This window comes from Salmo salar, chromosome ssa15 (genome assembly GCF_905237065.1).
Source record: "Salmo salar chromosome ssa15, Ssal_v3.1, whole genome shotgun sequence".
Taxonomy (NCBI): domain Eukaryota; kingdom Metazoa; phylum Chordata; class Actinopteri; order Salmoniformes; family Salmonidae; genus Salmo; species Salmo salar.
Window position 1 is genome coordinate 28622328 of NC_059456.1, and position 27800 is coordinate 28650127.

At 46.2% G+C, this 27800-nt stretch overlaps 1 protein-coding gene across 3 annotated transcripts; it reads left to right on the forward strand.

Moving 5' to 3' along the window:
* On the forward strand, positions 1 to 27497 carry LOC106571191 (zinc finger protein 106-like). 3 transcript variants are annotated; one of them, XM_014143968.2, is made up of 20 exons: positions 2 to 124; positions 636 to 721; positions 998 to 1059; positions 2954 to 3154; positions 4299 to 5801; positions 6090 to 6459; positions 6581 to 6650; positions 10355 to 10509; positions 10698 to 11695; positions 11928 to 11977; positions 12239 to 12381; positions 14272 to 14406; positions 17147 to 17263; positions 17560 to 17751; positions 18143 to 18205; positions 18671 to 18790; positions 24554 to 24625; positions 24821 to 24892; positions 24981 to 25127; positions 25336 to 27497. In XM_014143968.2, exons 2-20 carry the CDS (start codon positions 638 to 640, stop codon positions 25390 to 25392), a joined length of 4611 nt encoding a protein of 1536 aa, XP_013999443.1. In that variant the 5' UTR covers positions 2 to 124; positions 636 to 637; the 3' UTR covers positions 25393 to 27497. The 3 variants fall into 3 exon arrangements, with proteins under 3 accessions (XP_045551555.1, XP_013999443.1, XP_013999444.1); XM_014143969.2 differs by having other exon boundaries at positions 2963 to 3154; XM_045695599.1 differs by lacking the exon at positions 2954 to 3154 and having other exon boundaries at positions 1 to 124.
* The last annotated feature ends 303 nt before the right edge of the window (positions 27498 to 27800 follow it).

Sequence of the window (27800 nt, forward strand, 5' to 3'; positions counted from 1 at the left end):
GGGCCAACTATGACGAGGTGGATCAGTAGTGGTCGGGTGTTTTGTGGACCACAAGCATGGCGACCAAATTGGCCATGTGAGATTTGCTGAGTACAATAATATATATTTAAAAAAACTCTAGGAGGTAAGTATGGTTTGTACACTGCAATGTATGTTTCTACACAATTCGTAAACTAACATGTCTGTGGTCCTGGTATCTTGAGAATGTTTTGAAAACGTGTTTGCCATATTTTGCAAACGAAGCTAAGTTAGCTAGCCAGCCAACCAACCTCTAACGTTAGCTAGCTAAACCTTGACAAACGGACAGTAGTAATACAATGTTAAAAAGAGCTAGCTAACAATATAATGCATTGTTTGTATCTGCCTGTTTGTAAATTAAATTGTAAGTAATTGTGTATTGGATAGGTTGTCATAACACACCATCTCACAGACACTCAAATATTATATTGTTGTCTCCAGGTGGTAAGAAATTGCACGGTAGGCAGTGATTCATAACTCCAAAGACGAGGTAGTTTTTACATTGTTAAAAGCCTTGTCTTTGGAGTTTTAAATCATATCAAGGTAGTTAGCTAAGGAGCTAATGACAGTTCCAAACCTATCTTCAAAATGTGCTGCATATAATCTTTCGTTTCCAGAGATGACACCGACTAAGAAGACCCCAAGCGTGAAGGTGGAGGTGTCTTGCTATTGTATATTATGTCGCAAGGTCTACCTGAAAAATGTAAGAGCAATCTTATTATTGATAAAACCATATTTCCCAGAACATAACACATTTCAACTGGATTACTTGTACAGTGTTAGACAATATTTTATAGATAAGAAATTATAATTGTCCATACAATATTGGCTACAATGTTATAGATACACTGATTTGGTTTAGCGATTCCAGGCTGAAGCCAATTGCATGATGTTTATTGGCATTTTACACGATTGCCATATCTTGAGAGATGTTATTCAAGTTCAGATTTTTTAAATTCTTCTCCTAACTATCCTACAGGATGCGCACAAGCACATGCAGAGCATGCTACACCACCGAGAGCTTGAGAATGTGAAGGGCAGGTGAGATTCAATTCCCAACCATACAGGTGTTTTGTGAACTGAATAACATATCTTAATGCAGACATATCTGTAATAATGTGTACCATGTCCCTACAAAAAATTATGCTTTCAAGTGTAAAGACTTGACTCTCTATTACTTGGTGGTGGTTAGTTCCACACACCGTCTAAGTTCCATTTCTAGACCTGATATTAAGTTGATATGCATTATGTTTAAATTGTAATATAAATTGTTCTTCCTGTTGTGAGAACATTTTTCCACTCAGGGCACCATTGGGAATGAAACCCTGGTCTCAATTGGGCTGCCCTGAGTAACTAAAAGTTAATAAATAAATAATCACTATTAGAGAATTAAGCATGACCAGGACTAGAGAAATAAGCATGACCAGGACTAGAGAAATAAGCATGGCCAGGACTAGAGAAATAAGCATGGCCAGGACTAGAGAAATAAGCATGGCCAGGACTAGAGAAATAAGCATGGCCAGGACTAGAGAAATAAGCATGGCCAGGACTAGAGAAATGAGCATGGCCAGGACTAGAGAAATAAGCATGGCCAGGACTAGAGAAATAAGCATGGCCAGGACTAGAGAAATAAGCATGGCCAGGACTAGAGAAATAAGCATGGCCAGGACTAGAGAAATAAGCATGGCCAGGACTAGAGAAATAAGCATGGCCAGGACTAGAGAAATAAGCATGGCCAGGACTAGAGAAATAAGCATGGCCAGGACTAGAGAAATAAGCATGGCCAGGACTAGAGAAATGAGCATGATGAGGACTAGAGAAATGAGAATTATGAGGACTAGAGAAATGAGCATTATGAGGACTAGAGAAATGAGCATTATGAGGACTAGAGAAATAAGCATTATGAGGACTAGAGAAATAAGCATTATGAGACTAGAGAAATAAGCATGGCCAGGACTAGAGAAATAAGCATGGCCAGGACTAGAGAAATAAGCATGGCCAGGACTAGAGAAATAAGCATGGCCAGGACTAGAGAAATAAGCATTACGAGGACTAGAGAAATAAGCATTACGAGGACTAGAGAAATAAGCATTACGAGGACTAGAGAAATAAGCATTACCAGGACTAGAGAAATAAGCATTACCAGGACTAGAGAAATAAGCATTACGAGGACTAGAGAAATAAGCACCTGAGAAATAAGCATGGCCAGGACTAGAGAAATAGCATGGCCAGGACTAGAGAAATAGCATGGCAAGGACTGGAGAAATAAGTATCACCAGGACTAGAGAAATAAGCATGGCCAGGACTGGAGAAATAAGCATGACCAGGACTAGAGAAATAAGCATGACCAGGACTAGAGAAATAAGCATCACCAGGACTAGAGAAATAAGCATCACCAGGACTAGAGAAATAAGCATCACCAGGACTGGAGAAATAAGCATCACCAGGACTGGAGAAATAAGCATGGCCAGGACTGGAGAAATAAGCATGGCCAGGACTGGAGAAATAAGCATGGCCAGGACTAGAGAAATAAGCATGGCCAGGACTAGAGAAATAAGCATGGCCAGGACTAGAGAAATAAGCATGGCCAGGACTAGAGAAATAAGCATGGCCAGGACTAGAGAAATAAGCATGGCCAGGACTAGAGAAATAAGCATGGCCAGGACTAGAGAAATAAGCATGGCCAGGACTAGAGAAATAAGCATGGCCAGGACTAGAGAAATAAGCATGGCCAGGACTAGAGAAATAAGCATGGCCAGGACTAGAGAAATGAGCATGGCCAGGACTAGAGAAATAAGCATGGCCAGGACTGGGGAAATAAGCATGGCCAGGACTGGGGAAATAAGCATGGCCAGGACTAGAGAAATAAGCATCGCCAGGACTAGAGAAATAAGCATTATGAGGACTAGAGAAATAAGCCACCCCTCTTCCCCAGGGATTGTAGGCACTGGTGCAAAGTGTGCAAAGTGTCCTCTCAGGGTTTGACTGAGTACGCCGAGCACATCTCCACCCAGTCACACGGAGACAAGATGAAGAACCCGCCACGGAAGACTAAGCCTACGTATGTGGAACAAGACCTTGACGCAGAGCTGCTCTCCAAAGTCAGGGAAAGGAACAAACAACTGAATAAGATGGAGTGAGTTCCATGTTTATTACATTGTCTCTTCATTTTAGACAACAGGAGACCTGAGAGTACTTTGTAAAATGTTGAAAATATTATTACAGCTTCCTTGATATAAAGCAGCTACATGCACTACATTGTCTTTGTCATACAAGACACATGAGATACTAGAGTCTGCTTAGCAAAGAAGCAAGTCTTTTAGGGATGTGCATCTTTCCTTTCAAGACAATTCCAAAATTACCTAGATACATGGGATACGATACAGGAACGATACGTTTAAGTTTAAAGGATTCAGTGCGATTCGTTTGATTAAAGGAATGAATCGATGCCATTTGATAGGATTACGATTCGATGAACTAACATTTGTTGCACTAACACATACATTTTCCATTCTAAATGAAAATCTAGAGCTGATAGAGCTCGTGAGCTGTGTGTGTGTGTGTGTGTGTGTGTGTGTGTGTGTGTGTGTGTGTGTGTGTGTGTGTGTGTGTGCGCGCGTTAAGGATATGACTAGGGACGCAAATTTTGGTCAATTGTTGCCGAATAAACAACCCCCATTAACCGGTTAAGAAAGGGTTAAATACTTTTATTCCGGTAAAACACCAATTTTCAACAGCGCTTTTGATAAAGAATAACCTAGCAAATTACATTGGTTGTTACTCAGCTAATAAAGCACAATGTTGCACAAGCCATTTAACAAACATTTGAATGCTCAAGGTGACATGCATGATCAGGAATAGGCCTACCTCTTGTTGGTCAGCGCGCGAAGCTGAGCACTGTTTGACTATGCTACTGATATTGCCTGGGGTTAATGCAAAATGATTTGTAGATCAATGACTGTCAACACAATTACTTGCTTAGTTCGACAATGAAGGAGAGGACATAGTTGTCACAAAAGAGGAGGAATTTTCGGAAGGTAAACATAAAGTTATTTGAGCAACCCAAAAATTATGAACCGGTGATTTGTAATGTTTGAATCGATGTTCTGACCGATGCATTCTACATTTGGATCGCCTGGGGTCCATGCTACATTTGGATCGGTTTGGGACCTGCGGGCCAACGCACTAATTTCTTAGAAATTTGAACCAGGGACCGATGCCTATTGTTAAATCCCTACTGGCTTTATTTTGAACGTCATTCCGTTTGTCTTCCAACATAGGAAAAAGAAAAAGAGGAAGAAAAGGAAACAAAATCTAAAAATGGAAGCGCAGCAAGACCAGGAAAAGCGGAAATGTCCCAAGCAGACAAAGGGACAAGCACTGAAATGGATACCGCAAGTAGCAAAACTAAAATTAGCTAAATCGAAAACACCCAAAAAACTGTCCAAAGAGAAGAAACCCCAACAGAAGACATTATCACAGCCACTCAGTGGTAAGATGGTTCAAAACAAGGAGAACAGGCTCGCCTGTGAACTCAAGTGTCTGCCCCCCAGTCAGCCAGCCACACCGCAGGGGCAGAGTGGAGCTCAGCCTCCCTGGCCAGAGTTTAGGGGACCCCCAGGTGGAACATGCCACCCCTATAGTGAACAACACACCCAGTCCACATTGTCCCAGCCCCATCAAGTTGGCATTGATGACAATCCTCCAATTTCTGTCAGTCCTGACGTCCAGAGCCTGGGCACTAGTGTCAGAGGAAGGGGCTTCAAAGCTAGCAGGTCCAATACATTTCATAAGAGCCTTAGAGGAGCCGGACTAAATCCTGTGACACCACCACCAGGCCAGCTGAGGTGGCCTAAAACCAGCCAGTTGGGTTACGAGTTCTATGGGCAGGCACCCAGTAGGCCCAGCCCCAGAAAGACCCAGGATATGGACTTCACTAGTGATCACCTACCTTCAAAAGGAGCAATCATCTTCAGCCCAGGGGAGGGACTTCCTGGTAGTACCACTGCCTCCGTCTCTACCTCCAGCTCAGGTCCCTCTGGTCAGGGTGACAGCGACAAGGGCCGGATACGGAGCGTGGACGTCACTGTGATGCTGCGTCAGGTCCGGAGAGCCCTGGGGGTGAGGGAGCCCCCAAGAGCCTCTTCCGTCACCCCGACTCTCACCACAACTCGGGGCCATCGCAGGGGGGCAGAGGTCGAGGCCGAGGAGGGCCTAACCAGAAGGACACAGAGGACCAAGCGCGGAGAGGCAGCCACACTTCCCAGCTCCGCAGTCAGCCAGTTCACCAGCCTCCCCTCCACCACCACCTCCCTGCAGTCCCCACAGGTTAGCACTACCAGATCTGTGGCTTCAAGTGAAACTTGGCCTCTCCCTGGCAACCAAGCTAAACGAAGATCAACCCGATACCCCAGGGTAGAGGAAAACAGTAACTCACAACCGACCAAGGAAGGTGCTTCAGACACATACGGTCCAGGTAGCAGCCAAACCAATCCCCAGGAATCTTCAACTGTGCCCCAACTGAGCACCCTTCCACGACCCACCTCTCTGAAGAGGGACTTGACCCGACGTATCAGCAAACCTGGAGCCCACGAGCCTAACCTGAATGCAGCTCGCCGGATACGGAAGGGCGAGGGAGAGAAGGAGACTGGGACAGGGGCGGGGCTCAAACCCACACTGAAGAAGCTGCTCAGCTCAGCGGGGTCACAGAGGAAGGTCAACTGGAGGGAGATGTACCAGGAGGCCAACCGGAAGAAGCAAGAGAAAGTCAAAGGCATGCCCAGGTGAGGGAGGGCAGCACTTAGGACTGGTTTACTAAACCCAGGTTATGTCTTGTCTTGGACTAAAACGTACTGGGATGGATATTCTTCATTTAGAATGATTGGTTTGAAGTCCATGACCAGGAAAGCAATTTGATTATTCTGGACCATTGTGTGTATTTTTTTTAACAATGCAGTTTAAGACTAAGATAAAATCAAACTGTCTCTTTTGACTGTTGCTCTGGGAGCATGCGTCTGTTTTGCTCACTACAATATTATCTGTAATTGTAAGGTAATGGTTTCATGTTGCAGGTTTGGCATTGAACTGGTGAACCCCCTTTCTGACCCAGAGGGCCTGGCACTGGACGAAGACGAGGACCTCCCCCTAACAGAGGGCTTCCAATGGGAGTCTGCCTTTCCCGACGGAGCCCCGCCCCCTGCAGCCCTACCCACTCCCTCTCTCCCGCAGGCAATGCCTGCTAGTGATGTCATCAGAGAGCGACCGTCAGAGGCTCGGACGCTGGGATCGGAGCAGTCTAGCACTGCACTGCGGGATAGCAGGTCATCCCGAGCCCCTCAGTCTTTATGTGTGAAGACTGAACCAGAGCAGTACAGGGAGGCAGGAGTGGACAGTGAACAGAGCCAGTTGAATACAAAGACGAAAAAGAAGAAGCGGAAAGTGGTAAGGGGAAGAGTTATTAGACAATCAGGCTGCTACTTTTCCTGCTTCTTTCAAGTCTATTGATGTTAACAGATGTGCCAGCTAGTGTTTATCCTTCTCTTTTCCTCTGTCTTTGTCTCAGGATAGTGACTTGTTAGACGCCTCTGGTGTGGATCAGAGTGGGAAAAAGCAGAAGGTTAAGTCAAACAGCGGTAAGTTGTTTCTTAAGAAATATTTAGTGGTACCCTCCTTCCTGAAATATGCCCATATTGTTACTTCTGTGTCTACATTATAATCGGTTCTACCCCGGTATAAAAGAAAGAGCCCGGTATTGTTACTGGACCTATTGTAAACAGCATGTGTAGTAATTGCATAGCTTTAGATTCTATCCCTGTAACCCCACTGAACGTAATGATTTTTCGTTGTAAATTTAGCCAATTTGACGACCGCGCATAGGCCAAATACGCCTTTGCGTTACCTCCAACTCCGGCTGCTTTCAGGAGTGCTTGCTGTTGCTCACTAGTCAGTGAAAAAAATGTCTGCACAGCCGCACTTACCCCGGAATGAGCCGGCGCAGAGGGCTCGGGCACCACCCATGGCCAAATGAGCCGCATTGGGAACAAGGTTCGGGGGGTTGGCACCGCCAAATTTATTTGTTGTCAGATTTACTTCTCGGCTTGCTTTTATTGTTGTTACTCGAGTCCATTACCGGTGCCTGGGGTATGGGTAGCCGTGACTACAAGCACTGCAAAGTGAGCAGAATTAGATGAATTGAACTATCTCTGTCCATGTGGAGGGTTGGTCCACTGTCCCTGCAATAGCAGTTTTAGCGGTGGGGTTCAACTCTGTCATCAAAGCGGAGGTAGAAATTCCCACATCTTCATTACCATTATCTGCTAATACCAGATGGGTGTGCAATGCGTCTTCCATCCTATCAACCTACTCACTTCCCCAGTCCTTTTGATGCTGACTTCATCTACTAATTGTGGATTATCGGTTTTGCTTTTCTGTTGATAGAACGCTGACATCAAAACGCTGGTGTATTGAGCTTTTCGATTTTTGTTTTATGTCATTGTGCCAACTCACAATATCATCTCTGAATTCATTATTAGATTCGTCATCAGGCAGTTTTATCCAGTTGGCTACATTTTTCTCATATTCGAACCGAATTGGTAGATTGCTCATGCGACTCTTTCAGCTCCCCTATGACTTTTCTTCCTCTAGCCACCCTTTAAAGGGAGGATCGGGGCCGCTGGTCGCCATTTAAATAAATATTATTCCGCCGCTTCTCCCGACCGTGTTTAGATTTCCTCACCTACGGCTCTAATACACACCAGTTTTAACTATTTTTCCAGGTAGTGATATCCACTAACAGGAGAGTAGTTACGGTATAGGTGCCTAATAATTTGGTCACGGGGCCTTGATACCTTGTTTTAAAACCGATACTGAAACGTCTGACAGTTTACTACTAGAGAATATGGGAGACCTAATGTTTTATACCAGTGTCACGCCTCAAATATCACTGTTGTTGACAACACGCATTACCAAAATTACTCAGTTGTCTTCCTATTTCCACAATCTTTCACGATTCCCCGCACCAATAGGGCATGAAACAAGCTCTCTCATTATTGCTACTGCTAATACACACATCACTTTCAAATAACGTTCTAATATTCTTTCACTTTTTCAACCATGGAAGGGGCCTTCTTCCAGAACTTACAGGCAACCTTATATCACCATCCACATTCGCACTCATTGGCAATGTTTCATCTTTAAGCACAGATATTCTCGGATATCTCCTATTCTCCACCGAATGCACTTCCTGCCTTTGTCCTTCTACATGGACTACTTCTCTACAGCCTATCGAGCATGACAATTTATCCATACCAACACATACTTTACGGCCTAACGACCACCGCGGCTGTTGTTTTCACCCCCCTTACTGGTCTGGCAGGGAACCAACCCCACTGGGACTTACCCTAGCCTGGGATTTACCTTACACCGTAGGGTCACCCATAGCTCTGAACGTGGAACACCCCTTCACTCGAGACTTACCCTCCGCAGGGACCACCCGCTTGGGACTTACCCTACATCGTGGGCCGACCACCTATGGCCCTGGGACTTATCCTCTTTAAGAACTACCCTACCCCGTAAGCTCAATTTATGGCGCTCGCAGGAGTCATCCCACTCGGCACTTACCCCCTAGGGACTTAAACGCCGCAGGGACCACCCTGTTCAGGACTTACCCTATACCATAAATCTACGACCGGTCAAACACAATGGGACTACTGAACAAGCTTTCTAGGTCCACATCTTAATTTGTGTTCAGCCTATGACTCATCTCCCCAAGATGTCAGAATGAGTGGTAACAGGTTTAGGAATTGTGCCTAGCTTGTTTTGGTGCTGGCTCCTGTTCCACTGATTCGAACTCTCCAGTTCGACTGTAAATCGTGGTGAATCCTGCCGACAACGCCAATTATTAGGTTCTGAACAAACAGAGTAAAAACTCAGACAACTAGAAACAGCTCAAACCAAGTTTATTCAACCCACTGAGTGCTTCAGCTGCAAACACAACATACAAGTCACACAAGCACATATTTATACCTTCCGAATGGGCGATGTCATCTCCTTGCATGTCTAAGACAGTCCTTCTCTGTTGTTAGTCAGAAACACAGTAGGTTCCTCTTACTGGTATTGTCAGGACCCTCATAGAAGTGTGTGAGAGGGAGGAGTGTAATCAGATTGTCTTCAGGCTGGTTCCGCAGCAACTGGCCTGCCTTATCAAGAACTGAAACTTGACTGTTGCCCTTTGCCTCCCTCCTTAGAAACATTTATATTCAACATCATATTTGAGCAGAATATGAACTTTCTGCGCTTCCCTTTTTCTCACTCTAACTTTCCATACACAAAGTTCCTCTTTGCCCTTCCTTGACCCCCAACATATACATTTCTTATGTAAAGTAATCACTAAGTTCTGGTGTGATAAACATGAATAAGTATATTTCAAGCTAGAATCCAACAATTTATAACTTTAGAATAGAGCTATATGTCAACGTCGGCAATTTCTTTCTTTGCTCCAGGTTCCATATCACAGTTGTAACTCATTTCCATAGTCAGCCGTTGTGATCACAATTCTGTGAGTGCATCTCAATAGTCCAAAGTGTCTTACTTTCCTTGTCTCCCTCCTTTACCTGCACTGTGAAACAACCGGGAAGGGGAAAGACACTCCCCAGTAGGGTTGAACCGGGAAGGGGAAAGACACTCCCCAGTAGGGTTGAACCGGGAAGGGGAAAGACACTCCCCAGTAGGGTTGAACCGGGATGGGGAAAGACACTCCCCAGTAGGGTTGAACCGGGAAGGGGAAAGACACTCCCCAGTAGGGTTGAACCGGGAAGGGGAAAGACACTCCCCAGTAGGGTTGAACCGGGAAGGGGAAAGACACTCCCCAGTAGGGTTGAACCGGGAAGGGGAAAGACACTCCCCAGTAGGGTTGAACCGGGAAGGGGAAAGACACTCCCCAGTAGGGTTGAACCGGGAAGGGGAAAGACACTCCCCAGTAGGGTTGAACCGGGATGGGGAAAGACACTCCCCAGTAGGGTTGAACCGGGATGGGGAAAGACACTCCCCAGTAGGGTTGAACCGGGAAGGGGAAAGACACTCCCCAGTAGGGTTGAACCGGGAAGGGGAAAGACACTCCCCAGTAGGGTTGAACCGGGATGGGGAAAGACACTCCCCAGTAGGGTTGAACCGGGATGGGGAAAGACACTCCCCAGTATATTGCTTTGAAATGTCCTGTGTTTTCCAGTCATTGCTGATGGAGATGAGACTGGTAAAGACCCCCACATTAGATTATTGCGATTCACACTTTGTCTGTGTGGTCGTTGCATCCAGACTTACTCCATTCCCTGTTCTGTAGAGAATGTCCAGGTGGACCAGCTGCTTGCCGTGTCTCTGATGGAGGAGGAGCTGAGCGGCTCCCTACAGAGCCTGGACACCTCCCTGATCCAGGCCCGCAACACCCTGCAGGTCGCCTACACAGAGGTGCAGCGCCTCCTACTGGTCAAACAGCAGGTACTACGCCCGGAATGCTCACTACATCTACCTGGGTTGTGATCAGTAGGGATGAAAGGGAAGGAAACCGAGTGAAACGGAGGTTCTACCTAGATTTTTCTATTAAGATACACATAGGAACGACCTTGGTATAGAGGATGAATAGATGAAGTGTGGCATCGGTTTCACATTTGTTGTCTGTGTTTCAGGTCACCACAGAGATTAACGGTCTCCGAGCCAAGCGTATTGAGATCCTGCAGGGGATGCAAGGGGCAGTGGCAGCAGCTACGGTGCCTACCCAGCACCCCTCACTCCTTCCTCTGTCCAACCTCTGTATCCCCTCCCCCACTGGGCCCACCTCTGCGGCACCCTTGTCGCCCTATCCCAATCTGACCCCGGCTTACCCCTCCACCTCCTCTGCCATACCCATCCTAAACCCCACCCCCTCCACCTCAGTGAGCCTGCCTGTCAAAGAAGAGCCTGTCTCTCTCAACAGCCAGTCTCGCGCCACCCCCTCACGCAGTCCTGTTATTTCCTATCCCCTCGTGAACCCTCCCTCCACCACCCCTGTCCTCGTTCCTTCACCTCTACCCATCCCCATACCCGCAAAACCCCCTTCCACCACAGTGACCCTTCCAGCAACTACACCACCTGCCGTTGCGACATTTGGCCAGCAGAGGGTGGTGGGTAGTTCCACCTCAGTGTCCACCAGCACCAAGCAGCTGAGGGGAAGGCAAAAGAAGCAGAGCAAGGAGAAGGCCACCAGGAGGACCAAGTCAAAGCGGGAAGACGTTCAAGACCAGAGTTCAACCGCCAGTTCCACCACCAGCGACTCTGAGGACTGGGAGGACCAAGAGCGGCTCACCCTCACCTCTGTCCACCTCACACAGGGGCAGAAAGATCCTCTATTGGGGCAGGAGAAGGACGGGGGTAAAGGGGGTGACGAAGGAGACAGCGACTGCTACGTCGAGACAGTCACTGTAGAGTGCCGGCCGAGATCCAACATGGACGTTGTCGCCATCGATGACTCGGACGTCGAGGAGGAGCTGGAGGCCATTGTTCCACACACCCCTGCTCCCGCACCGCTCGCCTCCACCCCTCCTGCCCCACCTAGGTCTGTGTGTGTGGAGGTGAACTCTAGCGGTACCCAGACAGTCACGGTAAAGGAGGACCGTAAGGACGTCAAACTACAGGACACCAGCTACGGGTTAGTCTCTTTACTGTACATTTACCATAAAGGAATAAACAATATTAACATCTCAAGGACCTAGGTATCAATAACAGTAATGGAAGTACAATTGTTTGGTAATTGCTAGATCAGTGAAGCCAGGCGTTATGTTATCAGAGTATCAACCCACATCGTTGCATTAGAATCCTCTTTTGATTGCAATGTTTTTTCCCCCCCTAATGTGGAATACCTGTGGTTTCTGTTTCCCCAGCAAAATGAAGTTACCCCCTGTAACTGTGAAAGAGAAACATAGTCCCCCAAGTGAGTTACCTGCTTCATTTGTCCACTTCCACCACTTTTTTGGCTGAAATGAAAGATGGTCAATTAGTCATAAACGTTGAATTTTAATGCCGCACAGCGTGAGTGTATTATATGTCTGTCTGTAAGTCAGTTTACACGGTGTATGAGTTTCTGTCTGTTTGTAAGTCAGTCTACACCATGTACGAGTTTCTGTCTGTTCGATCACTAGTGTTTGATATGGCTCCGTTTCCTGGTTTTGACCCTCTATCTCTCCCCTCTCAGAGTGTGCCAACGTGGCTGAGGAGCAGGAGCCGTCTCTGGGGAGCTTCGAGGGCCACACTGGCACCGTCCATGACCTCCAGATCCACGGGGGCTTCCTGTATACATGTTCAGGGGATAACACAGCACGAGCATATTGCCTAGTGGTGCGTATATAACAGGTGTATAGGACAGGTGTCTTACACATTTTCTTGCCCAGGGACCCCCTTGCAGGCAACCAGGGACCCCGGTTATACGTTAGCAAAATTTCACGTCTTGTCTTATTATCTCAGGTGATTGATAATGGCAAGAAGAAGTAATCAACATTTTAAAATTAATAGATTTGGTAGATTGTTTTTCAATGTTTTGACCTACCCACATTATAATTGCAGGAAGTCTAAACTCTAACCTGGCTTATTAGCTAGAAAGGTAACTCAAAACACATGTTTGCTAAGAGCAGCTGTTTAGCTTGTTAAACAAAGGTTTGCCATATGTTGGTAAAAAGTTTGGACACACCTCATTCCAGGGTTTTTCTTTATTTTTACTGTTTTATATGTTGTAGAATAATGGTGAGACATCAACTATGAAATAACACATATGGAATCATGCAGTAACCAAAAAAGTGTTAAACAATTAAAATGTATTTGACATTCTTCAAAGTAGCCACCCTTTGCCTTGATGACAGCTTTGAACACTTGGCATTCTCTCAACAAGCTTCACCTATAATGCTCTTCCAACAGTCTTGAAGGAGTTACCACATATGCTGGCTGCTTTTCCTTCACTCTGCGGTCCCAAACCATCTCAAACCAACTCAATTGGGATGAGGTCGTGTGATTGTGGAGGCCAAGTCATCTGATGCAGCACTCCATCACTCTCCTTCTTGGTCAAATAGCCCTTACACAGCCTGGAGGTGTGTTGGGTCATTGTCCTGTTGAAAAACAAATGATAGTCCCACTAAGTGCAAACCAGATGGGATGGCGTGTCGCTGCAGAATGCTTTGGTAGCCATCCTGGTTAAGTGTGCCTTAAATTCTAAATAAGTCACTCACAGTGTCACCAGCAAAGCATCCCCACACCATCACACCACCTCATCCATGCTTTACGGTGAGAACCACACATGCTGAGATGATCCGTTCACCTACTCTGCGTCTCACAAAGACATGGCGGTTGGAACCAAAAATCTCAAAATTTGGATTCATCAGACCAAATAACAGATTTCCACCGATTTCCAATGGACATTCCATCGTTCGTGTTTCTTGGCCCAAGCAAGTCTCTTCTTCTTATTGATGTCCTTTAGTAGTGGTTACTTTGCTGCAATTCGACCATGAAGGCCTGATTCATGCAGTCTCCTCTGAACAGTTGATGTTGAGATGTGTCTCTTACTTGAACTCTGAAGCCTTTATTTGGGCTTCAATTTCTGAGGCTGGTAACTCTAATTAACTTATCATCTGCAGCAGAGGTAACTCTGTCTTTCTTTCCTGTGGCGGTCCTCATGAGAGCCAGTTTCCTCATAGCGCTTGATGGTTTTTGCGACTGCACTTGAAGAAACTTAAAAAGTTCTTGAAATGTTCTGTATTGACTGACCTTCATGACTTAAAGTAATGATGGACTGTTGTTTCTCTTTGCTTATTTAAGCTGTTCTTGCCATAATATGGACTTGGTCTTTTACCAAATAGGTCTATCTGCTGTATACCACCCTTACCTTGTCACAACACAACTGATTGGCTCAAACTCATTAAGAAGGAAAGAAATTCCACAAATGAACTTTTAACAAGGCACACCTGTTAATTGAAATGCATTCCAGGTGACTTCCTCATGAAGCTGGTTGAGAGAATGCTAAGAGTGTGAAAAGCTGTCAAGGCAAAGGGTGGCTACTTTGAAGAATCTCAAATATAAAATATATTTTGATTTAACACTTTTTTGTTTGTTTACTACATGATTCCATATGTGTTATTTCATAGTTTTGATGTCTTCTATTATTCTACAATGTAAATTTGACGTGCTGGCAGACAGGCTTACAATGCTGAGATACTGTATTTTTGTCCCTGTGGTGTTCAGAGCAAAGCGTGCCAAGCGGTGTTTGAGGGCCACACCAACAAGATCAACTGCCTGCTGGTGTCATCTCTGCCTGGCCTGCCAGCACGTCTCTACACCGGCTCCAGTGACCTCACCATCCGCTGCTTCAGCATCAAGGTACCACACCCCTTACATCACACAGTGCCTTCAGAAAGTATTCACACCCCTTGACTTTTTCCACGTTTTTGTTGTTACAGCCTGAATTTCAAATTGATTAGATATAGATATTTTTGGTCGCTGGCCTATCCACAATAACCCATAATGACATCACAATACCCCATAATGTCAAAGTGGAATAATCTTTGTAGATTTTTTTTAACATTTAATAAAAAATGAAAGCTGAACTGTCTTGACTCGCACTGTGTGCAATAATAGTGTTTAACATGTTTTTTTTATGACTACCTCATCTCTGCACCCACACGCATACAATTATCTGTAAGGTCCCTCAGTCGAACAGTGAATTTCAATCAAAGATTCAACCACAAAGACCAGGAAGGTTTTCCAATGACTCGCAAAGGGCACCTATTGGTAGATGGGTAGAACATTTTAAAAGCAGACATTGAATATCCCTTTGAGCATGGTGAAGTTTTTAATTACACTTTGGATGGTGTATCAATTAACATAGGAAGGACGACTAACTCGGTTGCCAGAGAGGAAGGAAACTGCTCAGTGATTTCACCATGAGGCCAATGGTGACTTTAAAACTGTTACAGCGTTTTAATGGCTGGTCGATTGTTTGGTTGATAGGCTGTTGGTCGACCGAGATTTCTTTAGTCGAGCAGTCGCAATATTTTTTTTGTTTTATGGTGTATAAGACACCTGTCTGATTCGCGCCTGTCTCAGTGGACTAATCCATTGTGGAGGCCACAGGGATGGCACAGTCCATCACTAAGACATGTGATACTGAAATTGTATATGATTTATATTATGTAAAAATAATGGTGCAGCACAAATCTATTATTTTATAACATGTGCTTTCTCCTGTGTTGGATATGTTCGCTGTCCGCGGTTCTGAAACATGATCTTCAGTGCCCTGTAGAATTGCCACCTTTCCCTATGTGCATAATAGCAAAATGTTGTATTTTTGTATTTTACCTTTATTTAACTAGGCAAGTCAGTTAAGAACAAATTCTTATTTTCAATTACGGCCTAGGAACAGTGGGTTAAAGGCCTTGTTCAGGGGCAGAACGACAGATTTTTACCTTGTCAGCTCAGGGATTCGATCTTGCAACCTTTGGGTTACTAGTCCAATGCTCTAACCACTAGCCAGCATATTGGGATTGAGAACAATGCGGCGGAGGCGGCAGCAGCAGCAGAGATCAGGAAACAGCCCTTGCGTTAGCCTAATTGTCTAAGAAAATTGAGGAGAGCGGTAACTCCGCAACTTAATTAGGTCTTTAATCGATAGCCTAACTGTTAAATGTGCCTGGCTTTATAAATCATCCATATTTAGAGTTGAAGTCGGAAGTTTACTTACACTTAGGTTGGAGTCATTAAAACTTGTTTTTCAACCACTTCACCAATTTCTTGTTAACAAACTATAGTTTTGGCAAGTCGGTTAGGACATCTACCATGTGCATGACACAAGTAATTTTTCACTTATAATTCACTGTATCACAATTCCAGTGGGTCAGAAGTTTACATACACTAAGTTGACTGTGCCTTTAAACAGCTTGGCAAATTCCAGGAAATGTTGTCATGGCTTTAGAAGCTCCTGTGGATGTATTTCAAGGCCTACCTTCAAACTCAGTGCCTCTTTGCTTGACCTCGTGGGAAAATCAAAAGAAATCAGCCAAGACCTCAGGAAAAAAATGGTAGACCTCCACAAGTCTGGTTCATCCTTGGGATGCAATTTCCAAACGCCTGAAGATACCACTTTCGTCTGTACAAAAAATATTACGCCACTATAAACCATGGGACCACGCAGCCGCCATACTGCTCAGGAAGGAGACGCGTTCTGTCTCCTAGAGATGAACGTACTTTGGTGCAAAAAGTGCAAATCAATCCCAGAACAACAGCAAAGGACCTTGTGAAGATCTCCAGTAATTTCCACAACTAAGTCAAATGTCTTCCACAGATCTGACTTCCCCTTTTTTTTCTGAGCAACCAGTAAACATTCTCCCGTTTTGAAGTGTATTTTTCACGTCCTCCGCATCCATTTTGCTGTCACGTGTTATTGTTTTTTGGTGTTTGTTTATCGATGTGATAATGATATGCTATTGGTCAGGCCCTATTGGTCACATGCATGCCATGCGTACTTGTTTCACGTAAAGAGAGCAAGGTTTGAGGGAATAGGGAATGTTTTTCCTGAACAAATTAGGGATTATGGTAACAACTTTTCAGTCAGAAACGAGTAAGAAACTAAATGGCTGTGTTGTGGTGCCTTCACTGCAGTAGGGAGGAGAGCGAGACAATGTGCGCCAGTCACACAGGCACTCGCTATAAAAAATGTTATACACAGTGTGACCATCAGGCTCTTTCTTTAGTCATTTGTGTGTCTTAATTATTTAATCAAACAGTGTGCTTAAAGCATCAGACAAGCTCAGTGCATATGTAGTTGGTTTTATTCAAACACATAAGGTGTGTCTATATATGGAAAATAAGTTTCAACATTCTGACTAGTCGATTGGTTGAAAGAACAGGACGACTCCTGGTTATGTAAATTTGATATTTCTGGTCACTTTGTCATTATGATGTATTGTGTGGAGATGGGTCATCTTTTGATTTGAGAATTCTCATCCTATACATCACCTACCCTCTCCCTACTGTATATCGATTGTCCTCATCTTCCTATACGTCACCTACCCTCTCCTTACTGTATATCTATTGTCCTCATCGTCCTCCTTTCCCTCTTCAGTCAAAGAAGTGCCTTGAGCAGATCTCTCTGTCCGACCGGGTGCTGTGTCTGCACATTCACTGGAACATCCTGTACGTAGGCCTGGCAAATGGATCTGTGGTCAGCTTTGAGGTCAAGGTGAGTGTGACTAAGCCTGGAGTCCAGGTCCTGAAATCATAAAGCATCTCAGAGTAGGTGTGCTGATCTGGGATCAAGTCCCCCTTATCCATATGATTTTATTCTCTCTCCATTAAGATCAAAAAGGCAAAACCTATCCTAGATCGGCACTCCTTCTCTGAGACGCTTTGATTGGTCCTCTATTCAACATGGTAGTTCCTAGTTATAGCTTGGGTCAGAATATGATACGAACATTTCTGTTCTCTTCCTCTTCTCCTTCCTCTCCCTTACTCTCTCCCTCCCTCTCTCCCCTGCAGACCCAGAGGCAGCTGGATGTGTTCGAGTGCCACGGCCCACGGGGGGTGAGCTGCCTGGGAACGTCCCAGGAGGGAGCGCGGCGGGTGCTGCTAGTGGGCTCTTACGACAGCACCATCAGCGTACGTGACGCCAAGAGCGGTCTGCTGCTGCGCTCGCTGCAGGGCCACACCAAGACCGTCCTCTGTATGAAGGTGAGGAGTCGGGTTGTTGATATAATCTAAAATAGAAATCTTATCGTATGTCAGCACTGTGTCCTTGGGTCCAGGGTCAGGGGTCAATTCCATTTTAATTCAGTCCATTCAGGGAGTCAACCCCGACCCTTTACCGAGAACACATTTCCCTCTTAGACCATATGGACAGGAGGGACCTGATCCCGGGTCAGCATGCCTACGCTGACACTGCATATTTCAGGGTTTGTTCCCCTGTAGTGGTCTGAATGTGACGCAATCAGTGTTTTATTGTCATTTTGGGCACGAGTTAACACTTGGCATGTTAACCTAACGTTAATTTGTTGGTGGTCTTGAACGGACAACTCTGCCTCTGCCTGTCAGATATGATCATTCTTTCCCCATTTGACATCAGGTGGTGAATGACCTGGTCTTCAGCGGCTCCAGTGATACGTCTGTCCACGCTCACAACATCCACGTGAGTGTCAAATCCCTCCCATCACTTTCCTTTTTCACAATCATCGTAACACATTCATTCCTGTATGACGGAACGGTCACATAATCATCGTAACACATTCATTCCTGTATGACGGAACGGTCACATAATCATCGTAACACATTCATTCCTGTATGACGGAACGGTCACACAATCATCGTAACACATTCATTCCTGTATGACGGAACGGTCACACAATCATCGTAACACATTCATTCCTGTATGACGGAACGGTCACACAATCATCGTAACACATTCATTCCTGTATGACGGAACGGTCACACAATCATCGTAACACATTCATTCCTGTATGACGGAACGGTCACACAATCATCGTAACACATTCATTCCTGTATGACGGAACGGTCACATAATCTGTGGATGTATTTGATTTCAGTCTTTTTGGTTGACATCTTCCTCACTCACTCTGTGTCTGTGCATGAGTAGACGGGTGAGCTGGTCCGTATCTATAAGGGTCACAGCCACGCAGTCACAGCATTAGCCATCTTGGGGAAGGTCATGGTGACAGCCTGCCTGGACAAGTTGGTGCGCGTCTATGAGTTACAGGTGGGTCTGCCTTATCCTACACTCCTTCAATGGCTTTATCCACTCACTCAGATTACCCGCTTATCTGTCGCTCTCTCCGTCTGTCTGTCTCGCTGTCTCTCTCAATTCAATTCCATTCAGTTTGCTTTATTGGCATGCCGTAACAATGTACATATTGCCAAAGCTTACTTTGGATATTTACAATTTGAAAATAATAAGAATCAAAATTGTCAACGGGACAACAGTAACAAAAATAACCAAAGGTCAAAATAACAATAAGCATACAGTAGAGGACATGTGCAGGTTGATTGGTCTGTCAGACACTGTCCCTCAACTTATGGCAGGCAGCAATGTAGTGTGCTCCCCCAACAGGACGGGTAGCCTATCCTCATCAGAAAGGTCTTTGAAACCTTGAATGAGGGTTTCAAATTTGGGGAAATTACACTATCTAATTGTTTTATATTTTTGACATTTTGTCAGGAAATGCAGCTCTGTCTCAGGTTCTGCTGTGTGTTGCCAACCTGCTGTACAGCCTTTCCTCTACAGGGAGCCAGGTTTTCCTGTGTCTACCCTTCTCAATGGCAAGGCTGTGCTCACTGAGCCAGTACTTTGTCAAGATTTTTCTAAGGTTTTGATCAGTAACCATGGTCAAATAGTTAGCAACGGTATACTGTCAATTTAGGGCCAGATAGCACTGCATTTTGCTTTGTGCTTATGTTTCCCAATAAGCAATGATTGATTGTGTTGTAATTTGTTTTATTCTGATTGATTGGATGTTCTGGTCCTGAGGCTTCAGTGTGTTAGTAGAACAGGTTCGTGAACTCAGGATCAGCTGGATTTTATTTATTTATTTTTATTTCAACTTTATTTAACCAGGTAGGCTAGTTGAGAACAAGTTCTCATTTACAACTGCGACCTGGCCAAGATAAAGCAAAGCAGTGCGACACAAACAACAACAGAGTTACACATGGAATAAACAAACATACAGTCAATAATACAATAGAAAAGTCTATATACAGTGTGTGCAAATGAGGTAGGATAAGGGAGGTAAGGCAATAAATAGGCCATAGTGGCTAAATAATTACAATATAGCAATTAAACACTGGAGTGATAGATGTGCAGAAGATGAGTGTGCAAGTAGAGATACTGGGGTGCAAAGGAGCAAAATAACATTATGGGGATGAGGTAGTTGGATGGGCTAATTACAGGTGGGCTATGTACAGGTGCAGTGATCTATGAGCTGCTCTGACAGCTGGTGCTTAAAGCTAGTGAGGGAGATATGAGTCTCCATTTTTCCAGTTCGTTCCAGTCATTGGCAGCAGAGAACTGGAAGGAAAGGCGGCCGAAGGAGGAATTGGATTTGGGGATGACCAGTGAAGTATACCTGCTGGAGCACGTGCTACGGGTGGGTGCTGCTATGGTGACCAGTGAGCAAAGGCGGGTCTTTACCTAGCAAAGACTTATAGATAACCTGGAGCCAGTGGGTTTGGCGACGAATATGAAGAGAGGGCCAGCCAACGAGATCATACAGGTCGCAGTGGTAGGTAGTATATGGGGCTTTGGTGACAAAACTGATGGCACTGTGATAGACCGCATCCAATTTGCTGAGTAGAGTGTTTGGGGCTATTTTGTAAATGACATCGCCGAAGTCAAGGTTTGGTAGGATAGTCAGTTTTACGAGGGTATGTTTGGCAGCATGAGTGAAGGAGGCTTTGTTGCGAAATAGGAAGCCGATTCTAGATTTAATTTTGGATTGGCGATGCTTAATGTGAGTCTGGAAGGAGAGTTTACAGTCTAACCAGACACCTAGGTATTTGTAGTTTGTCCAGAGTGGTGATGCTAGGCGGGCGGGCAGGTGCGGTCAGCGATCGGTTGAAGAGCATGCATTTAGTTTTTCTAGCATTTAAGTGCAGTTGGAGGCCACGGAAGGAGAGTTGTATGGCATTGAAGCTCGTCTGGAGGTTAGTTAACACAGTGTCCAAAGAAGGGCCAGAATTATACAGAATGGTGTCATCTGCGTAGAGGTGGACCAGAGAGTCACCAGCAGGAAGAGCGACATCATTGATGTATACAGTGAAAAGAGTCGGTCCGAGGATTGAACCCTGTGGCACCCCCATAGAGACTGCCAGAGATCCGGACAACAGGCCCTCCGATTTGACAGACTGAACTCTGTCTGAGAAGTAGTTGGTGAACCAGGCGAGGCAGTCATTTGAGAAACCAAGGCTGTTGAGTCTGCCGATAAGAATGCGGTGATTGACAGAGTTGAAAGCCTTGGCTAGGTCGATGAAGACAGCTGCACAGTATTGTATCTTATCAATGCGGAGGGGGTACGGTGGGATTCGAAATGGTCTGTGATCTGTATGTTTACTTGGCATTCAAAGACCTTAGAAAGGCAGGGTAGGATAGATATAGGTCTGTAGCAGTTTGGGTCTAGAGTGTCTCCCCCTTTGAAGAGGGGGATGACCGCGGCAGCTTTCCAATCTTTGGGGATCTCAGACGACACGAAAGAGAGGTTGAACAGGCTAGTAATGGGGGTTGCAACAATTTCGTCGGATAATTTTAGAGAGGGTCCAGATTGTCTAGCCCGGCTGATTTGTAGGGGTCCAGATTTTGCAGCTCTTTCAGAACATCAGCTATCTGAATTTGGGTGAAGGAGAAGTGGGGGAGGCTTGGGCAAGTTGCTGTGGGGGGTGCAGGGCTGTTGACCGGGGTAGGGGTAGCCAGGTGGAAAGCATGGCCAGCTGTAGAAAAATGCTTATTGAAATGATCAATTATTGTGGATTTATCGGTCATTACAGTGCTTCCTAGCCTCAGTGCAGTGGGCAGCTGGGAGGAGGTGCTCTTATTCTCCATGGACTTTAGTGCCCCAGAACCTTTTGGAGTTTGTGCTACAGGATGCAAATTTCTGTTTGAAAAAGCTAGCCTTTGCTTTCCTAACTGCCTGTGTATATTGGTTCCTAACTTCCCTGAGAAGTTGCATATCACGGGGACTATTCGATGCTAATGCAGTACGCCACAGGATGTTTTTGTGCTGGTCAAGGGCAGTCAGGTCTGGAGTGAACCAGGGGCTATATCTGTTCCTGGTTCTACATTTTCTGAATGGGGCATGCTTATTTAAGATGGTGAGGAAAGCACTTTTGAAGATTAGCCAGGCATCTTCTACTGACGGGATGAGGTCAATGTCCTTCCAGGATACCCGGGCCAGGTCGATTAGAAAGGCCTGCTCACTGAAGTGTTTTAGGGAGCGTTTGACAGTGATGAATGGAGGTCGTTTGACCGCAGACCCATTTACGGACGCAGGCAATGAGGCAGTGATCGCTGAGATCCAGGTTTAAGACAGCAGAGGTGTATTTGGAGGGCAGGTTGATTAGGATGACATCTATGAGGGTGCCCGTGTTTACGGATTTGGGGTTGTACCTGGTAGGTTCATTGATAATTTGTGTGAGATTGAGGGCATCAAGCTTAGATTGTAGGATGGCCGGGGTGTTAAGCATGTCACCTAACAGCACGAGCTCTGAAGAAAGATGGGGGGCAATCAATTCACATACGGTGTCCAGGGCACAGCTGGGGACAGAAGGTGGTCTATAGCACCTTTTGGATGAGAGGGACACTTTTCTTTGCTCAGCTCTTGGCATTGGTAATGATATGAGAGGCGGTCACTGTATTTTAGATGTTTCCAAAACTTAATTGCTCTTTTTCGAGTTTTTATTGCCTAATTTTGCCCTGCATGCATTGTTTGTAGTTTTCCTCTGGAAATGTAGGAAATCCTTACAGAACTCTGCATGCAGGGTTTCAATGGGGTGTTTGTCCATTTGGTGAAATCTTGTTTTGCAAGTTGACCCCACACCTCGCTGCCATAAAGTGCAATTGGTTCAATGACACATTCAATTAGTTTTAGCCAAATTTTAATTGGTGTTTCAATTTGAATTTGTTTTTTTAATGGCGTAGAATGTCCTGTGTGCTTTCTCTCTCAGTTCATTCACTGCCTCCATTAAGGTGTCCAGTTGAGCTTATTTTTAAACCTAAGTAATTGTAGTGTGTGCAGTACGCCGCCTCTCTCTCTCTCTCCGCCGCCTCTCTCTCTCTCTCTCCGCCGCCTCTCTCTCTCTCTCTCTCTCCGCCGCTTCTCTCTCTCTCTCTCTCCGCCTCTCTCTCTCTCTCTCTCTCCGCCGCCTCTCTCTCTCTCTCTGCCGCTTCTCTCTCTCTCTCTCGCTTCTCTCTCTCTCTCTCCGCCTCTCTCTCTCTCCGCCTCTCTCTCTCCGCCGCCTCTCTCTCTCCGCCGCCTCTCTCTCTCTGCCGCCTCTCTCTCTCTGCCGCCTCTCTCTCTCCGCCGCCTCTCTCTCTCTGCCGCCTCTCTCTCTCTGCCGCCTCTCTCTCTCTGCCGCCTCTCTCTCTCTGCCGCCTCTCTCTCTCTGCCGCCTCTCTCTCTCTGCCGCCTCTCTCTCTGCCGCCTCTCTCTCTCTGCCGCCTCTCTCTCTCTCTCTCTCCGCCTCTCTCTCTCTCTCTCGCCGCCTCTCTCTCGCCGCCGCCTCTCTCTCAGAGTCCTCCTCTCACTCCGCCGCCTCTCTCTCTCTCTCTCCGCCGCCTCTCTCTCTCTCTCCGCCGCTCTCTCTCTCTCTCTCCGCCGCCTCTCTCTCTCTCTCCGCCGCCTCTCTCTCTCTCTCTCCGCCGCCTCTCTCTCTCTCCGCCTCTCTCTCTCCGCCTCTCTCTCTCTCTCCGCCGCCTCTCTCTCTCTCTCCGCCGCCTCTCTCTCTCTCCGCCTCTCTCTCTCTCTCCGCCGCCTCTCTCTCTCCGCCGCCTCTCTCTCTCTCCGCCGCCTCTCTCTCTCTCTCCGCCGCCTCTCTCTCTCTCCGCCGCCTCTCTCTCTCCGCCGCTCTCTCTCTCTCTCCGCCGCCTCTCTCTCTCTCTCCGCCGCCTCTCTCTCTCTCCGCCTCTCTCTCTCTCTCCGCCGCCTCTCTCTCTCTCCGCCGCCTCTCTCTCTCTCGCCGCCTCTCTCTCTCTCCGCGCCTCTCTCTCTCTCCGCCGCTCTCTCTCTCTCCGCCGCCTCTCTCTCTCTCTCCGCCGTCTCTCTCTCTCTCCGCCGCCTCTCTCTCTCTCTCCGCCGCTCTCTCTCTCTCTCCGCCGCTCTCTCTCTCTCCGCCGCCTCTCTCTCTCGCCGCCTCTCTCTCCGCCGCCTCTCTCTCCGCCGCCTCTCTCTCGCCGCCTCCTCTCTCTCTCGCCGCCTCTCTCTCTCGCCGCCTCTCTCTCTCGCCGCTCTCTCTCTCTCTGCCGCCGCCTCTCTCTCTCTGCCGCCCTCTCTCTCTCTGCCGCCTCTCTCTCTCTCTCTGCCGCCGCCTCTCTCTCTCGCCGCCTCTCTCTCCGCCGCCTCTCTCTCGCCGCCTCTCTCTCCGCCGCCTCTCTCTCTCTCTCTCTCTCCGCCGCCTCTCTCTCTCTCTCTCTCCGCCGCCTCTCTCTCTCTCTCTGCCGCCTCTCTCTCTCTCTCTCCGCCTCTCTCTCTCTCTCTCCGCCGCCTCTCTCTCTCTCTCTCTCCGCCTCTCTCTCTCTCTCCGCGCCTCTCTCTCTCTCTCCGCCGCTCTCTCTCTCTCTCTCCGCCGCCTCTCTCTCTCTCTCCGCCGCCTCTCTCTCTCTCTCCGCCTCTCTCTCTCTCTCCGCCGCTCTCTCTCTCTCTCTCCGCCGCCTCTCTCTCTCTCTCTCTCTCTCTCGGCCGCCTCTCTCTCTCTCTCGGCCGCCTCTCTCTCTGTCTCTCTCTCCTTCCTCCCTCACTCATCCCCTCTCTCTCCACAGTCCCACGACCGGCTGCAGGTGTACGGGGGCCACCATGACATGGTGATGTGTATGGCCATCCATAAGAGCGTGGTAAGTGAGCTTGTTTAGTCAGCCCAGAAGCCAACATTCCTGCCTGTGGGCCTAGATGGAATATGAACAACATCTACATTCAGTACATTGGAAAGGGGACTACTGTGAATGCATTGTAAAGTTGATAGAATTTACAAAATTGAAAAGCGAGAAGTTGTGGACAATAAACTACTCTTCTCTCCTGATGCAATGTAGATCTACACAGGCTGCTACGACGGGACCGTCCAAGCCGTGAAACTCAACTTGATGCAAAACTACCGCTGCTGGGTAAGAAAAACACGCTGGGATTTACCTTCAGAATATTTCCTATCGTTTTGTCTGACGGGTCGTTTTCTGACCTGACCTTTGTGTGCAGTGGCACGGTTGCTCGCTGATCTTTGGCATGGGGGAGCACCTCCTGCAGCACCTGCTCACCGACCACAGCAACCCGCACCTGCAGACCTTCAAGTGTCGCTGGAGGAACTGCGACGCCGCCTTCGCCACGCAAGACTCCTCCCAGCTGGTAAGAGACAGACAGACAGGTTTGTAGACACAGGCTGACTAACGGACAAAGACAGACGGTAGCTGCTTGGTTTACCTGAATTACAGATCTCGTTATTACAGATGATTATTCTGTCAGAAATGCAGAATTTGAGAGCTCTTTGTATATAAGGAAGAGAGGGGGGTTATTGTCAATGTCTCAGTACCTTGTCTCCCCCTTGTCTCTACAGGACCTGCCTAGCCACATGCAGGCACACGTAGAGATGGACAGCAAGCTGAAGACATGACAGTAGAGAAGACATGCTGTTTCCCCAGTGCTTACTCCTGCGGATGTGTGGTGCTGAGTTTTGACACTGTGGTCTCTCACCATTAGAATCAGTGGCTCCGTACATGGAACTAGGCTGGAATTCTGCCATTCATTATTCTTGGATAGTAGGAGTTGGGGCCCCATTCAGTAGGCAAATGTTGAGGAGGGAAGGAGATGGAACTGAACTGTTTTCTTGTTCAGAGTCATTTCTCACTTTGTTCATCCATTAACCCCCTGGTAAGAGGACATCAGTGCGACTAAAGGTTGGGGCATGTTTTTAATGGACCTTGGTTTACAACAGGGATCATCAACTAGATTAAGCCGTGGCATGATTTTTCATGAGCGGATGAACATAATTACAAATAATTTGTTGACTGCAAATTGACCGCAAGAAGCCCAAACGAATATATTTGACTAAAACATAGTCATTTCAAACCTGGCTTACGTTTGTATAGGATCACACATATCTCTGTATTATGCCTGGGAATATTGTAGGACAGATTTCCCAAATTAAAACTTGGAGCTGATTTGCTGGTGTTTTAACAGTCTTATGGTCAACAATTTAAAATAATAATTTTCAGAACTTGGGGGGGCTAAATAAAATCAGTGGGCTGCCAGTTGGGGAACCCTGGCTTACACCATTCTACAAGGCTGTGGCTCAACTTCAGAAATTGTATTAGAACACTGGCTAAATAGCCCATACTGGACACACAGACATACACACTAACACATATAGATTAGATATACATATCATTACATAACCACACTGTAACTGATGTGTTGACATGGGCTGGTCATACATAACTACTATACACAGTCTTGTGTAGGGACTTCTATTTCATACATACATTCACACATCTATGGCGTATGTACAGGTTACTGCCAAAGTAAAGGAAACACTTACATTTTAGTCATTTAGCAGACGCTCTTATCCAGAGCGACTTACAGTAGTGAATGCATACTTAAAAAAAATAAAATTGTACTGGCCCCCCGTTGGAATCAAACCCACAACCCTGGCGTTGCACACACCATGCTCTACCAACTGAGCCACAGGAAACACTTGAGTAAATGAGGGATACAAAGTATAGTGAAAGCAGGTGCTTCCACACAGGTGTAGTTCCTGAGTAAATTAAGCAATTAACATCCCATCATGGTTATTTGGGCTGCCTAGGCTAGAAGAGTTCTCAGTGACTGAAAGAGGGATCTCAAAGGACCATAGGGGGTTTGAAGTGTCTCAGTCACCAGATCTCAGCGCAATTTAACACTTATGCGAGATTCTGGAGTGGCGCCAAATGGTGGATTTTCTTGTGGAACAATGGAGCATCCCTCCAATAGAGTTCCAGACACTTGTAGAATCTATGCCAGAGTGCATTGAAGCTGTTCTGGCTCATAGTGGCCCAACGCCCTATTAAGACACTATGTTGGTGTTTCCTTTATTTTGGTAGTTACCTGTATGTATTGATATGCTGAGCGTGCACGCACATGTACAGCAACAATAGGAACACGTTTTATTAATTCAGAAACATTTATTTGGTTTTATTCTGTTGGGAAGGATAATTTTTCCCATTTCAGTGGTCTAAGACAGAGACCAATGCTTACTGTAAAAGCACGGACATAAGGATGATTGACACACTGTTTTTTTTTTAATGGTTTTGGATTTGCTGTGATGTGAGAGACCAACTCCTAACACACACGTCTGTTTAGACATGGTTTGTTATGTTATTTTCCAGTCTGTATGGAAGGGGCTCACTATTAAAGCTGCAGTATGTCACTTTTTAGGCCACCTGACCAAATTCACATAGAAATGTGAGTTATAGATCTGTCATTCTCATTGAAAGCAAGTTTTAGAAGCAGTAAATCTGTTCTATGTGCGCAATATTTTGCTTCCCATTAAGTTCAGTTTTTGCGTCTTTTATTTTAGGTTTTGTACACCAGCTTCAAACATCTGAATGTACAATATTTTTGGTTATTGAAAATATATTTCAGTGTTTTAAATCGTACAATGATCCTCTACACTATACATTGCTTGCTTTGTCAAATAAACTTCAATTAGGCCAACTATTAAAACATTTTGCAACCAGGAAATGGCGGAGCGATTTCTGCATATTGCACCTTTTTAAATGCCTAAAAAGGACCACCCGTTAGAGGTGTGAAAAAAAAAAATATATATATATATATATATAGCAGCTTTAAATGCCCTACGGTGGAGTTCTGAATATTTGATGGAAACACTATATGACAGGGGTATTGAACTCTTAGCTGGTTTTCTCTTCTACCTGAAGGTAATTGCATCCACCTGGTGTCCCAGATCTAAATCGGTCCCTGATTTGAAGGGAACAATGAAAACACAGTGGAACTGGCTTTGCGGTCCAGAGCTTGAGGGCTATA